The 13,739-nt window shown below is 38.5% G+C and overlaps 1 protein-coding gene across 6 annotated transcripts in view; it reads left to right on the forward strand.

Moving 5' to 3' along the window:
• SYNRG (synergin gamma) overlaps positions 1-13,739 on the forward strand; it is a 91,563-nt gene that overhangs the window by 71,977 nt on the left and 5,847 nt on the right. For 4 of the 6 annotated variants that reach the window (XM_044674590.1, XM_044674592.1, XM_044674593.1 and 1 more), the window contains 5 exons: positions 132-719; positions 2,313-2,476; positions 5,687-5,740; positions 6,841-6,937; positions 7,672-7,820. In XM_044674590.1, coding sequence (XP_044530525.1) covers positions 132-719; positions 2,313-2,476; positions 5,687-5,740; positions 6,841-6,937; positions 7,672-7,820 — 1,052 coding nt within the window. The remainder of the gene's footprint in view (positions 1-131; positions 720-2,312; positions 2,477-5,686; positions 5,741-6,840; positions 6,938-7,671; positions 7,821-13,739) is intronic. The other 2 variants (XM_044674594.1, XM_044674595.1) reach the window with 1 other exon arrangement.

Raw genomic sequence — 13,739 nt, forward strand, 5'->3', positions numbered from 1 at the left:
ATTTAGTTTATTCTAGCATAACAAAAATTCCAAACCTGATGCTCCACATGTTTCACTTGTGCACAGCTTTTAGGGTATTCTATTTAGATAATGAGCACATCTCTAATTGTGGGATCTTATTTTCCTTTCAGATATAGATGACTTCAAGTATGCTGCTTTGGGGACCTATGGTAGCAATTCTGCAGTGAGTGCCCTTGCAAGCTGTGACTGGTCAGACAGGGATGATGCTTCTCCAGGCAGAATGCTCTCTCCATTTGTCCTCTCAGCAGGAAGTGGTTCCTCCTCTGCTACTTCAATTCTTCAGAAGAAAGAGACCTCATTTGGCAGTTCAGAAAATATTACCATGACAACAGTTTCCAAAGTGACGACCTTTCCAAGTGATGATTCTCTTCCTGAGGCTACTTTTTCACCTTTTGAAAACTTTAAAAATGGTATTTCCCAGCCCATGGAGGAAAGAGATAGCGAGAGTGGTGATTTTGTTAAAACACAGGACCTACCAGCAACTGAACAAAGCCAAGAGACCATGTATTCAGTGTCAGTTGCCAGTGGCATGACTCAGGATACTCCAAAAGAATGTCCTGATGACTTTGGAGAATTTCAAAGCGAAAAGCCCAAAATCAGTAAATTTGATTTTCTCGTGGCTAATACTCAAAGCAAGATGAAATCTAGTGAAGAAATGATCAAAAATGAGCTGGCTACCTTTGACCTTTCTGTTCAAGGTGAGCAAATTAAGGGCAGAATTTTACTGTTGTGGTTTTGTCTCTTGGTGTTGTACCTTTTTTTTAAAACCTTTACTTTCTGTCTTAGTAACAGCTCAAAGACCGAAGGAAAAAAGCTATGTAAACAGGGTTAAGTGACTTATCCAGGGTCGTACAGCTAGCAAGTGTCTGAGGTCAGATTTGAACCCAGGTCCGCCTGACTCCAGGTGTGGCACTCTGTCCACTGTGCTACCTAGCTGCCCTACATTCTTAATTATAAATATCTTGTTTCTTATTACAATGAAAGAGACATTTTTAATTCAATTTTATTTTATTTCCAGTTCTAAATTCTTTCCCCTCTCCCCCCGCTCCCCCAAGAAGGCAAGAAAATCAAAACCCATTTTAAATATGCATAATCACACAAAACAAATTTCCACATTAACCATGCCCCCCCTACCCTAACCCCCCCCCAAAAAAAAAAACAGAAATAGGAGAAAATATGCTTCAATCTCTTCTCTGAGCCCATTAACTTTCTCTCTGAAGGTGATTAGCAAGCACATTCTATCATGAGTTTTTTTGAATTATGATTGAAAGAAACATTTTTCAACCATTAAATTAGTGTTTCCTGGAAAAGGTTGGATGAGTTTCTTCAGGACTGAGCTGAAGCCAGGAGGGTAACTACAGTGAGGTAAGATGTTCAATAGGCTAAAGAAGTCCAGAGAAATAGTATGTAGCTAGTTAGTTCACTAAGAGCACCACTAAGGAAACCATAGATAGGATTCTCATGTGGGCCATACCTTTTTTTTTTTCAGTTACATGTAGAAACAATTTTTGACAATTGTTTTCTGACATCTTAAGATTCAGATTTTCTCCCTCCACACAACCCCCTCAGCAAGAAATAGTCTGATATAGGTTATTCTACTTGGGCCATAACTCTTAACCCCATCTCACAAACAAGTGCTTTTATAAAATTGGGAGAAGTGAATCAGTGGTAAATTCACTATTTTGGTTACTTATATATTTATTATTTATTATAGTTTTTTTAATATATTTTTGGCTCTTTAAAAAAAAACACAATAAAAGTCCTGCTGATAGGGGCAGCTGGGTAGCTCAGTGGAGTGAGAGTCAGGCCTAGAGACAGGAGGTCCTAGGTTCAAACCCGGCCTCAGCCACTTCCCAGCTGTGTGACCCTGGGCAAGTCACTTGACCCCCATTGCCCACCCTTACCAATCATCCACCTATGAGACAATACACCGAAGTACAAGGGTTTAAAAAAAAAAAAGTCCTGCTGATAATGGGAAAGGAATCATGGCCCCTCTTCTCCAGTGATGGTTCATTGTGAGGAAAGAAGGGCATACTAAAATGGAAATAGACCATAAAAGAACAGTAGCAAGAATAAAGATCAAAGAAGGAAGACTGAAAGCAATATGTAGTTTCCCAGACAGATTGAATGGATTGAGATTTGTGTTTCAAAATACTGAAAGATAAAAATATATGAAAGAATTTTTGGGGGGCCAAGATATACTTGATTGGAGTATCTTGCAATAGATTCTAAAATTCATGAAACATATTATGTAGTAGAAGCCCTTTGATTATACTTTCAATTGTACTTAGGGTCTCACAAGAGAAGCTTGAGCCTTGGTGATAAAGAAATAAGCCGGTCCTCTCCATCTCCAGCTTTAGAGCAACCTTTCAGAGATCGCTCTAACACTCTAAATGAAAAGCCAGCTCTGCCTGTTATCCGGGATAAATACAAGGACCTAACTGGAGAGGTGGAAGTAAGTATGGTTACTTGATAGAAGAGACATGGAGATTGCCTCGGCTTTGCTTCTAGGAGGTGGTACTTTTGTAATTTCACATGGAAAGAAAGGTTGCCTTGAGGAAATTTTCTCTGTGATTCCATTACTGTGGATTCCATTGGAGGAAGCATCACCTGCCGTCAACATTGATATAATGAAAATGGCATTCTGCTTGTAATCCTCCTCAAAAATAACATCCTGTAAATGCAGTCAGTGTAGGCCTCAAATTGTATTCCTGGGATTCTTAGAATGGGAGTTATTCTTTTGTTTCTAAATACTCAGATCTTACCATTTTCACCAGTATCTAAATTTTTTGGAACATGGGGAGAGGAGGGGAGGGGTCCTGCCTGAGTCCTTTAGTTAACTGTTTATTACATCTTAGCCAATTGTTGGCAGCCACTATAGTTAATCATTTTAAATGCCCACCATCACTTTTAACTTTGAAGCACAGAGATGATGTGATGCTCGTATTTTAATTTAATAGTATCATGAAAAGAACCCTGAATTTGGAATTAAAAGCCATGTATTCAAATTACATTTCTACTTATTTAACTTTATCAGTGACCTTGGGGGAGGAGGGATCTGCATCTCAGTTTTCCTCAATCTGTAAGTTAACATCATGTTAGGTCACCTCCAAAATCCTTTCTACCTCTAATCCCCATGATCCCAGTCAGAATCATGTGTCAGTAGCCTTTATTATGTAAGAATCATCACTCCTTAGTCTATAGACAGACCATAGTTTTCTTTCAACCATTTTCAAAGCAACTGGTCCAAATATTGTAATCACTTAATCTTTCTGACTTTCAATTTCCTTATCTGTAAAATGGATTATATCGCCTACCTCATAGGGTTGTTGTGAGGATCAAATGAGATAACATTTAAAATCAAGCTAAGTAAATCTTAATGTGAAGTATTATTATTGTTATCCTCAACATGAACACCAAGATGAAAATATGAAAATGTTATTCCATTGCATTATATAATTTTAAAATATCTCCAAGTTTAAATTAGTAGGTCAACCATTACATTACAGCCTGATCATAAAATTCCTCAAGCATCAGTCCTATTGGTCCTATTCTAGTTCAGCTCCACACAGAGATGGTCAAATCTATTACTGACTAGCTCTTAGAATTGTGCCTCCTCCAAGATCTAGAGCTTTGAAATTCTACTTTCTGTTCACAGCCTCTTTACCCGCTTTTTTGTCTTTATCCTGACTTTTACTCCTTCCTGATTTCTCTCTTCTTGAATATCAACAGAGTGAAATTTAGCCAATTTCACACACACTACAAGCCTATTTATACTTGCCTTTTTCCCCCCTTTCAGTAAAGCATTTATTTTCTTTCCCACCACCTCCATTGAGGGAAAAAAGAAAAACTAAAACCTTTGTAACAAATATTCAGCCAAACAAAACAGATTCTCCCTTCCTGATTTCTGTCATATCTTTCAGCGACTGCTTCAAACCTTTTCTTCTTTCTTCTTGTCACTAAACATCCCCTTAGCCCCATACTTAGAGCTCATGATGAAGTCTCTTACTTTGCTGAGAAGATTGAGGCCATCAAGTGTGGACTCCCTTAGTTTTGCCTAGTCATACCTCCACATTGTTTTACATTAGCTGTCTTCTTGCCCTCCCATCACAAACTAGTTTTTCCTACTGCCTATTAAGTCTAATCTGTCCACCAGTACCCTTGTTCCTATAATGTGCTGCTTGTCACTACCCTCTCAACTCTGATTTGGTAGCTAGTTCCACTCTTGCATACGTCTTCAACATAGCTCTTCTACATCTTTCCACAAAATGTGTAGGTCTCCCCAGCCTAAAAAAGCCTTCTCATGACCTTGAAACCCATTCAATTCCCATCCTATCTCTAAACCATTTTATAGCCAGACTTCTTAGAAAAAAAAATCTGTATCCCATGCCTCTACTTAATATTACCTACTTGCTGGGGGAGGGGCAGCTGAGTAGCTCAGTGGATTGAGAGCCAGGCCTAAAGACGGGAGGTCCTGGGTTCAAATCTGACCTCAGACACTTCCCAGCTCTGTGATCCTGGGCAAGTCAACCCCCATTGCCTAGCTCTTACCACTCTTCTGTCTTAGAACCAATACACAGTGTTTTACCCCTGCAACAGGATTTGCTTCCTCACCATCTTACTGAAATTGTTTTCTCAAAGATCACCACTAATTAGCTAATCCCCAATTCTGTAGCCTTTTTTCAGTCCTCATTCTCCTTCATTGCCCTTTTGATGCTGTGGACCACCCCAAAACCAATATTGGGTATTGCTTCTTCACTTGGCTTCAGAGATACCTCACTCCCCTGATTTTCCTAGAATCATAAGACTAAATAGAGGGAACCATAGGGGCCATGTATTCCAGGCCTTTTATTTTACTGTTGAGAAAACTAAAGCCAAAAGCTTAACTTACTTGGCCAGGATCACACAGATCCAGGATTCAACTCAAGGCCCACATGGATTGAGTTCCAAATGCAGCCTTTTTTTTTATTATGCCACATTGTCCCCTCTTATCCCCTGAACTGCTTCTTTGTATCATTTAAAGGATTTTCCCCAAACAGCTGGTCCTTGACCTTTTATTTTATTTATTTTACTCTTGGCAATTTCACTTCATTTAACAGTCTTAACTATCCAACTCTATGCTAATAACTAAGTCCTAAGTTGCTAAGTCCTCCTATTCTCTGTGAATTATCTCTCTTCTCACAATTATCATTACAACCACCTTACTAGAGGCCTTTATTATGGTGTAACTGAGTGTTAACCCCCTTAGACATCTTTCCACCTCTGCTCTTATGCAGAAATTTTATTCTGTCCATCCTTTCCTCAAACCTTGCTGGGTATCCAAAGTAAAATTCAAATTTCTCTACCTAGCATTCCAAGTTCTTCTGCAATCTATTTCTTTTCTTTCTATATTAAATTGTTCTCTCCTTAAGGTTAAACACTTTAACTTAGTCAAACTTTGTATTTCCCTCACTATCTAGTATAGTGCTTTGCACATAGAAAGCATTTAAAATGTATTTAGATGCTCTAAGATTGCTCAAAGTCTTCATCTAAGATGTGTTTGATCTGGAAGGAGCAAACAAGGAAACAAGTCCTTTGAATCAAAATTAATTTAATAAAAGTAGATAGCAGGGTGTCAGGCTGGCCCACTGCCTTTTTAAGATGATCCTTTCTTTTTTTTTAACAGGAGAATGAAAGATATGCTTATGAGTGGCAGAGATGTTTGGGAAGTGCTCTACATGTGAGTATATAGCTTTCAGTTAAGATGCCTTCATGTGCATAGTTTTTTCCTATGGCCATATTTCATGCTCCATAAGACAGAATAAGAATGTTCAGAGGGGTCAACCGGAATAACACCCTAATTCCAGTGACTAATGCAACATTGTTTGATGTCAGCTATCCTATTCCAAAATGAAATTCTTTGAAAACTCACCCATCTAAATGAGGCTTTGTACCAAACCAATATACCTTTAAGTGTCTATGTCTTTGTTCAAGATGATAAAATATCTTCAACTTTATTCCTAAAGTAAAATCTCTTGGTTGGAGATTTTTTTTGAGCAAAACAAACCTTATCACTCTGAAGAGATTGGGAGGGTAGAGAGGAGAAGACAATAGCAGGAGGTCAAGAATATCAGAATGGTTTCTTCATAACTAATTAAATTTAGAAGATAGTAGGTTATACTACAAAAAAGTACACTCCATTTGGAGTTAAAAAATAAATTCAAATCCTGCCTCAGTTGCTACCTACCTTATGTGACCTTGGGCAAATCATTAAAACTCTCTGTGATTCTCCATTCTTTATATAAAATAAAAGGAATAGATTAGATGATCTCTAAAGGGCACTTCCCATTCTAAATCTTGAGATCTTTATAAATTTCTTTATAAATTACAGTTCACACCGCTCTTATTTTAATAGAAAGCTATGTAAAAATATGCTGACTACCAGGCTTATGCTCTTATCTCCTGACTCTTTAGTTTGGTTGGATAATGATAGTAAATTTTTGTTACTGTACCGCCTTTTACACCACTTAAATATCCAACTATATCCATCCTTCTCCTCTTTTCCCCTGCCATCCCATATAACAAAGAATGTTTTAAATAAGATGAGAAGGTAAACAACTAGCAAAACTGACTTATACATCAAAAAAATTGAAAAATATTTTCAGTGTTTTGTACTTACGGACCTCTCATCTTGGCAAAAGAGTTAGGGAGGGTATCTTCTCATATCTCTTCCTTAGAGTTGTGCTTGTTCTTTGTAATTTTGCAATGTTCATTTTTTTTTCTCATTGATCACTTTTTCTTAGAGGTAATCTAGTGGCATTGTCATGTCATATCTTTTAGATCATTAAGAAGGCAAATGACACTCTAAATGGAATCAGTAGTTCATCTGTTTGCACAGAAGTAATTCAGTCAGCTCAGGGTATGGAGTATTTATTAGGTATGTAACTGTGTTTTGCTTATTGAAAAACATGATGCTTTAGATTTTCATAGTCTGTTTTATATATATTATGAAGCATTTTTAATTTTAAAAACTTTTAGCCAGATATAACTCATATTAGGATGACATTTGCAAATGGAGAAAATAAAGACACAAAAATATCCCAGGATGGGGGGCAGCTGGGTAGCTCAGTGGATTGAGAGCCAGGCCTAGAGACAGGAGGTCCTAAGTTCAAATCCGGCCTCAGACACTTCCCAGCTGTGTGACCCTGGGCAAGTCACTTGACCCCCATTGCCTACCCTTACCACTCTTCCACCTATAAGTCAATACACAGAAGTTAAGGGTTTAAAAAAAAAAAAATTAAAAAAAAAAAAAAAATATCCCAGGATGGTGATAAAACAAGGGTAGGTTCAGACAGTGTGGTTTCTGAATTTTTGCTGTGTAGTCCAAGTTTTCTCCCCTAACTAGATTTTATGTTCCTCCTTTAGTCAGGTAATGCGTCCCTGAGTGCCAATAGATGTATCCTGAAAGATACTAAGAAGGATCTGTGAAGTATCCAGGCTTGCACGAAGCCCTAGTGGAGATCCTTGAATTGTGGGACTTTGTAAGGAAGGGCCATTGAGGATTTTGACTATTGTGATCATATCTTTCTTCTAACAAAAGTATTACCTAAGTGTGATGCTGTTTGCCTTTTCATCTAACACTTCAAGCTATTTACTCTCTCCTGCTGACAGGTGTTGTCGAGGTGTACAGGGTGACCAAACGTGTGGAACTAGGGATCAAGGCCACTGCAGTGTGCAGTGAAAATCTCCAGCAGCTGCTGAAGGACATTGATAAGACATGGAACAACCTGATAGGGTTCATGTCCCTTGCCACACTCACGGTAAGACCATCCATCCGATGCTTGCTTCCCCAGAAGCTTCTCCTTAAAGTAGAAGGGGCTTTCTTTTGGTATGGTATTAGGAGTACTTAATGCACACTTAATCATCTTTGTAACAGGAAAGTAGTGACATTTTTTGATAGGTGATTTGGTTCCTAAATGGCTCTGAAGACATAGCATGGGAAAAAAGGAAAATTATTTTTTATGCTTGCAGTTGGGAGGGTAGAACTTAACCCAAACCACCAGAGTAGTATTCTGGCCAATGGGCAAACCTGTATTCTTCATTGTTCCTACCAGAAGACAAAATGAATAGAAGGTAAAAGAGAAAATTAAATACAGTTCAGCCCCCAAATTTATATTTAAAAGTTTTTAATTCCTTGGATCTCTTTTGAAAGTAGCCATATTCTGGGACAGCTAGGTAACACAGTGGATAGAGCTCCAAGCCTAGAGTCAGAAGGCCCTGGGTTCAAATCTGGCCTTGGACACTTCTTAGCTTTGTAAACTAGCCAAGGCACTTAACCCAGATTATTTAGCCCTTGTCCTTCTGGCCTAGAAATGTTAGAACAGAAGGTAAGAGTTTTAAAAAATTATAAGAAATTAGTCATATTCTGCCTAATTAATACATAATTAACTAGGTGCTGTGATAGTTGATGCAGGGAATGGAGAGCTGTTCAGAATCAAAAAGACCTAAATTTTTGCATGAAAGTACCAGTGTAGCCTATATCAGACTGTTTTCTTCCTCAGGAAGGTGAGGATGGTAGGGAAAGAGAAAATTTTTTTTATTTTTTTTATTAATTCTATCTATTTATTTGTTTGTTTTGAGGTATTTTCCCATGTTTACATGATTCATTTTCTTTCTCTCCCCTCCCACCTCCCAGAGCCTACAAGCACTTCTACTGGATTGTACAGATGTTGTCACTTGATACCTATTCCCATATTATTCATTTTTGCTATAGAGCAATTTTTTTAAGGCTCAAACCCCAAATCACATACCAATATATACATGTGATAAGTGATGTCATATGTTTTGCTTTTGCATTTCTACTCCCATAGTTCTTTCTCTCAACGTGGTTAGCATTCTTTTACATAAGTCCTTCAGGAGTGCCCTAGCTTGTTGCAAAGTCCATTACATTGGATTTTTCCGGTGTTTTACTTTCCGTGTACAATGTTCTTCTGGCTCTACTCATTCACTCTGCTTCAGTTCATTGAGGTTCTCCCAGTTCATATGGAAAGCCTCAAGTTCATCAATCCTTACAGCACGATAGTATACCATCACCATCATATACCACAGTTTGTTTAACCATTCCCCAATTAAGGGACACCCCCTCATTTTCCAGTTTTTTGCCACTACAAAGAGTGCAGCTATGAATATTTTTGTACAAGTATTTTTCCTTATCTCTTTGGTGTACAAACCCAGCAATGGCATTGGCTAGATTAAAGGGAAGGCTTTTAAAGACATAATTCCAAATTGCCTTCCAGAATGGCTGGATTAATTCACAAGTCCACTAGCAATGCATTAGTGTCCTGATTTTGACACATTCCTTCCAACATTTATTATTTTCCTTATTGTCATATTGGCCAATATGCTAGGTGTGCAGTGGTACTTCAGGGTTGTTTTGATTTGCTTTTCTCTAATTAAACTGGCAGAAAACAATCCTCAAAATTTGTTTCTACATGTAACTGAAAAAACTAAAAATAAAAAAGACTTATATACTTCAGACATACTGAATATGCAGGAAAGATATGGGATGAGAACAAGAATGAAAGGACCAAGTCAGGATTTTTTTAAGGAGAAGGGAGATGAAGGTATATTTGTAGGCAGCAAGGAAGGATCCAGTAGACAAGAAGAGAGAGAAAATAAGTGAAAGAGGGGGCAGCTAGGTGACTCAGTAAATAGAGAGCCAGACTTTGGAGTTGGGAGGACCTGGATTCAAATCTGGCCTCAGACACTTCTTAGATGGGCAAGTCACTTAAACCCATTTGTCTAGCCCTTGCCCTTCTGACTTGGAGTTATTAAGATAGAAAGTAAGATTTTTTTTTTTTAAAGAAAGACAGAAAATGAATGAGAGTGGAGATGACGGGCAAATCTGTTAGAGGAAATAGGATGGAATGGGATCAGAGGAAATATGATCACTTGAGCAGGTAGTTCTTGAAAAGGAAAAGAGCCAATAATTGCCATTGTATGAGACTGATAAAGGAAGAGATAGTGGTAAAAGGTATCTGGGTGATATGAGATAAGGAGAGGGAGCTCTCAGCAAATGGCCTCAGTTTTTTCTATAAAATATGAGACAAGGAAGTTATCTGAGAGAATAGAGGAAGCATGGGAGATTGGAGAAGGAGAGAAGATTTGGAAGAGCCACTGTGGAGAGTGGGACAGTGAGTAATTTAGGGAGGTGTAGGACAATTGCTTAGCAGCAGTGAGGATCCATTTGAAGATATGTGACATAAATTTGTAGTTAGCCCAGTCAGCACAGCTTCATGATTGTCTTCACCTTTATGCAGCAACACATGTGTAAGAAGAACGTGGTAGATGGTGGGAGGCTTGGGCAGGGCAAGGTCATCTCTACCAGAAGAGAGTGGTATGGCCCTGAACTGGTTTACCAAGGGTCAAGAGGGGGAAGAAAGAAGAATATAGCTCGTACTAGGGTGGTGGCCTGGAAGAGAATGAAGAGGTCAGTGGATTGGAGGTCACAGTGTGGACAAAGAACAGAATTTAGTCTTAGGAAGCACAGAGAGAGGTAGAAATCTTATCACTGATCAGATAAAGGAATTTCAGAATTCACCAACATGGAAGTGGTACAGGTGGTGGCAAGATCAGGGGTATGGCCATCTCCCTGTGTGGCAGAGCCAGAGGGGGGAAGTCATGAGAGAGGAGTAAGTTGTGTCCTTTGATGAATCTTTTTCTGTCATGAACTTCAGTGCCCCATGGAGCCCTGTCCTGGGCCCTCTTCTCCCTATACACTTCTTCACTTAGTGCACTCATCAGCTCCCATGGATTTAACAAATCACACTGCTCACTTTCTCAATATGGGGCATGGGGAAGGGCTAGAGCAGGGGTCGGCAACCTTTTTGGCTGTGAGAGCCATAAATGCCACATTTTTTAAAATGTAATTTCGTGAGAGCCATACAGTGCTCACAGTGTGCGCTCCTGTAACAGCGCCTGAAAAAAAATTGACTTTATGGCTCCTGCAGAAAGAGCCATATCTGGCCCTCAAAAGAGCCAGATGTGGCTCGAGAGCCATACGTTGCCAACCCCTGGGCTAGAGGAAGTAAAGGAGAATCTGGAAATCACAGTTTAAAAAAAAGTTTAAAAACATACATAAGCATTTACAAATCATCTGTTCTATCCTGCTTTAACTTTCATATTCTCAATAAAGAATGTTTTATATTTTCTTACCAAGACCAAATTATTGATAGATTCTCCAAAAATGGCCAATCAATGACCTATGTGCCAAGAGCTCTAGTGGAGTTATAGTAAAGGAAACAGTTGTTACAAAATTAGGGTGGGTATTCTGTCCCACTTTTTTTTTTTTTTTAACAGTTACTTGCTGTTTCTGAGCTTCCATTTCTTCATCTATAATCAATAAGTGGTTAGATGAAATGATCTTTGAGAGGTCCATCTCCTCTGGTGCTCAATCCTAGGTACCTTCTTTTAATAGGTTTTTTAATTTAGTATGTTGTTAAGGGAAAAAGCACTCCCATCTTACAGAAGATATTCCAGAATTCACCTGTTACCTATGCATCTATCTGCATCAGTAAGGAATCTTGTGATGTTTAGGGTCCCTACTAGTATTTTCTTTCTTTCTTCTTTCCTTTCTCTTTCTTTCTTCTCTTTCTCTCTCCTCTCCCTCCCTCTTTCTCTCCCTCTGTCCCCCTCTCTCTCTGTGTCTCTTTGCCTTTATCTGTCTCCTTCTCCCTCCTTTAGGGACAGCTTCAGAGGTTCTGGAAAAACGCTGAGGTGATCATATTATGTGGCTCAAGCCTCTGAATTTGAAGAAACTGAGTCTTGTTCCTTTACTATATAGCAAAAGAAATGTGAGCTATAGATTGCCTTGTGGTGACACGGCAGAAATGAGCAGTCAGGGGCTGCTTTGTCCCTTGAGCTTTTGTTGATGCTTTTTGGCTGCAGAATTTTCTTAACCCGTCTTTCCATTAAATTTACAAGGTACTTTGATTTTACATCAATCATTTCACTTTATAGTAAGTCCTTAGGTCATATCAATCCTGTGAAAATTAGATTTATGCAAAAATCTCCGAAAAAAAGTCTCTTGCTGTTCCTCTTATGGTACTCACTATTGGAATGGGAGAAAAAATAGCAAATAATACATAGTTATTTTGAGGTTTTTTTGAAAGAAAAATAACATAAAATTTCAGGATTGTATTCTATACAAGCTCCATTTGAATTGCCCCAGTCTATTGTATCTTGAAATAGGAGCTATTTTTATTGAACCATCCTGTACAGTAGTGGTATCATCTCAAATAAAAATGGATTCTCCTATTGTCCATATGTTGTCTTTAAAAAACCCACAAATTATAACAGTATCTATGTTGTATTTTTATTTGTTTCCAAACATTTCCCGTTTGCATTTTTTTTAATTCTTACCTTCTATCTTAGAATCAATATATTGAGTATCAGTTCCAAATCCCTGCTGACTTTGTAGGAAGTAGTTTCACTAGAATGATAGTATCCATAGAGAAATTGCAAAGTAGGAGACAGTACTTTAGCTATTAAGTTTGGCAGTGAAGGAAAAAGAAGTGAATAGAGAACAGAGTCAAGAAAAGGTTGCATGGGGGCCAAAGGCAAGAGAGCCTGAAGAGAAGAAGAGATCGAAAATCGAAAAAGGAAATGAGTAGAGCTCAGGCCCAGAGAAAGCTGGAGGAAATGAGATAAAGATCACAATGGGAGGTGTTAGAATCATCCGAGAGGAGATATTATTTTCCTCTGAGGCTGGAGGGAAAGAGCAGAGAAGATGAGTTAATAACATAAAGAGGTTATTTAAGGTGTCAAGGAAGGAAGATAAAGGGAATCACAAAGGATGACCTCACTCTTGGTAAATTGGGAGTTAAGATCACATTTTGAGAGCAGTAAGCTAGAGGTAGAGTTGGCCCTAAGAACTGAAAAGGTTTAGAAAGCCCATGTTTGGAGTGTAGCAGAGGAGGAGGTACTGGAAGGAATAATCCAAAGTTTGGGAGTAGCAGTGTATTAAGATGCAAAGGATTCAAGAGCAGAGGATTAACCAGTGTTGAAATGGCCAGAGCATGAATAAAGGACTGAGAAACCACTAAGGGATGAAGATTTCTGAAAGCACTTAGAAACTCAGTCATGAGAGTGAAGTATAGCTTGTGACGAATAAAATTCTCCAGGGGCTGTAGGTTATGTATTTATTCATTAGCTGCTCAAGATTTCTAACTAGCCATTGGACTCTATGCACAGCCCAAACAAATGCCAAAGAATTCAAGAGGAGCAGAAGGCAGGGCCCAAGAGAAAGGAATAAGCTTGAGTAGCCAGGAAGCAAAAGAGGACAAAAAAGCAATTTCCTTTAGTGCACATCATATATGCCCCTTGTGACATCCAGTAAGCCTCCCACAGGACATCTCTAATTGGAAAACAGTCACAAGGGAAGTTGACTATGAAATCACCTCAGTCACAACTCCTCCCCATCACAGGAAAGGGAGTGTCCTAAGGACATTACATGGCTGGGTCACAGCAGTCAAAAAATGGCTACCTAGAGCACTTTTCATTCTCCCAGTTACATATTAAAAACAGTTTTCAACATTTAAAAAAAATTTTTGAGTCTCAAATTCTCTCTTTATCTCCCTCCCTTCCCAAAATGGTAAGCAATCTGATAGAGATCTTACATGTGCAGTCATTTAAAACATTTTTCCATATTGATCCTTTTATGGAAGATAACATGAACAAAA

The sequence above is a fragment of the Gracilinanus agilis genome, chromosome 4 (assembly GCF_016433145.1).
Source record: "Gracilinanus agilis isolate LMUSP501 chromosome 4, AgileGrace, whole genome shotgun sequence".
Classification (NCBI taxonomy): Eukaryota; Metazoa; Chordata; class Mammalia; order Didelphimorphia; family Didelphidae; genus Gracilinanus; species Gracilinanus agilis.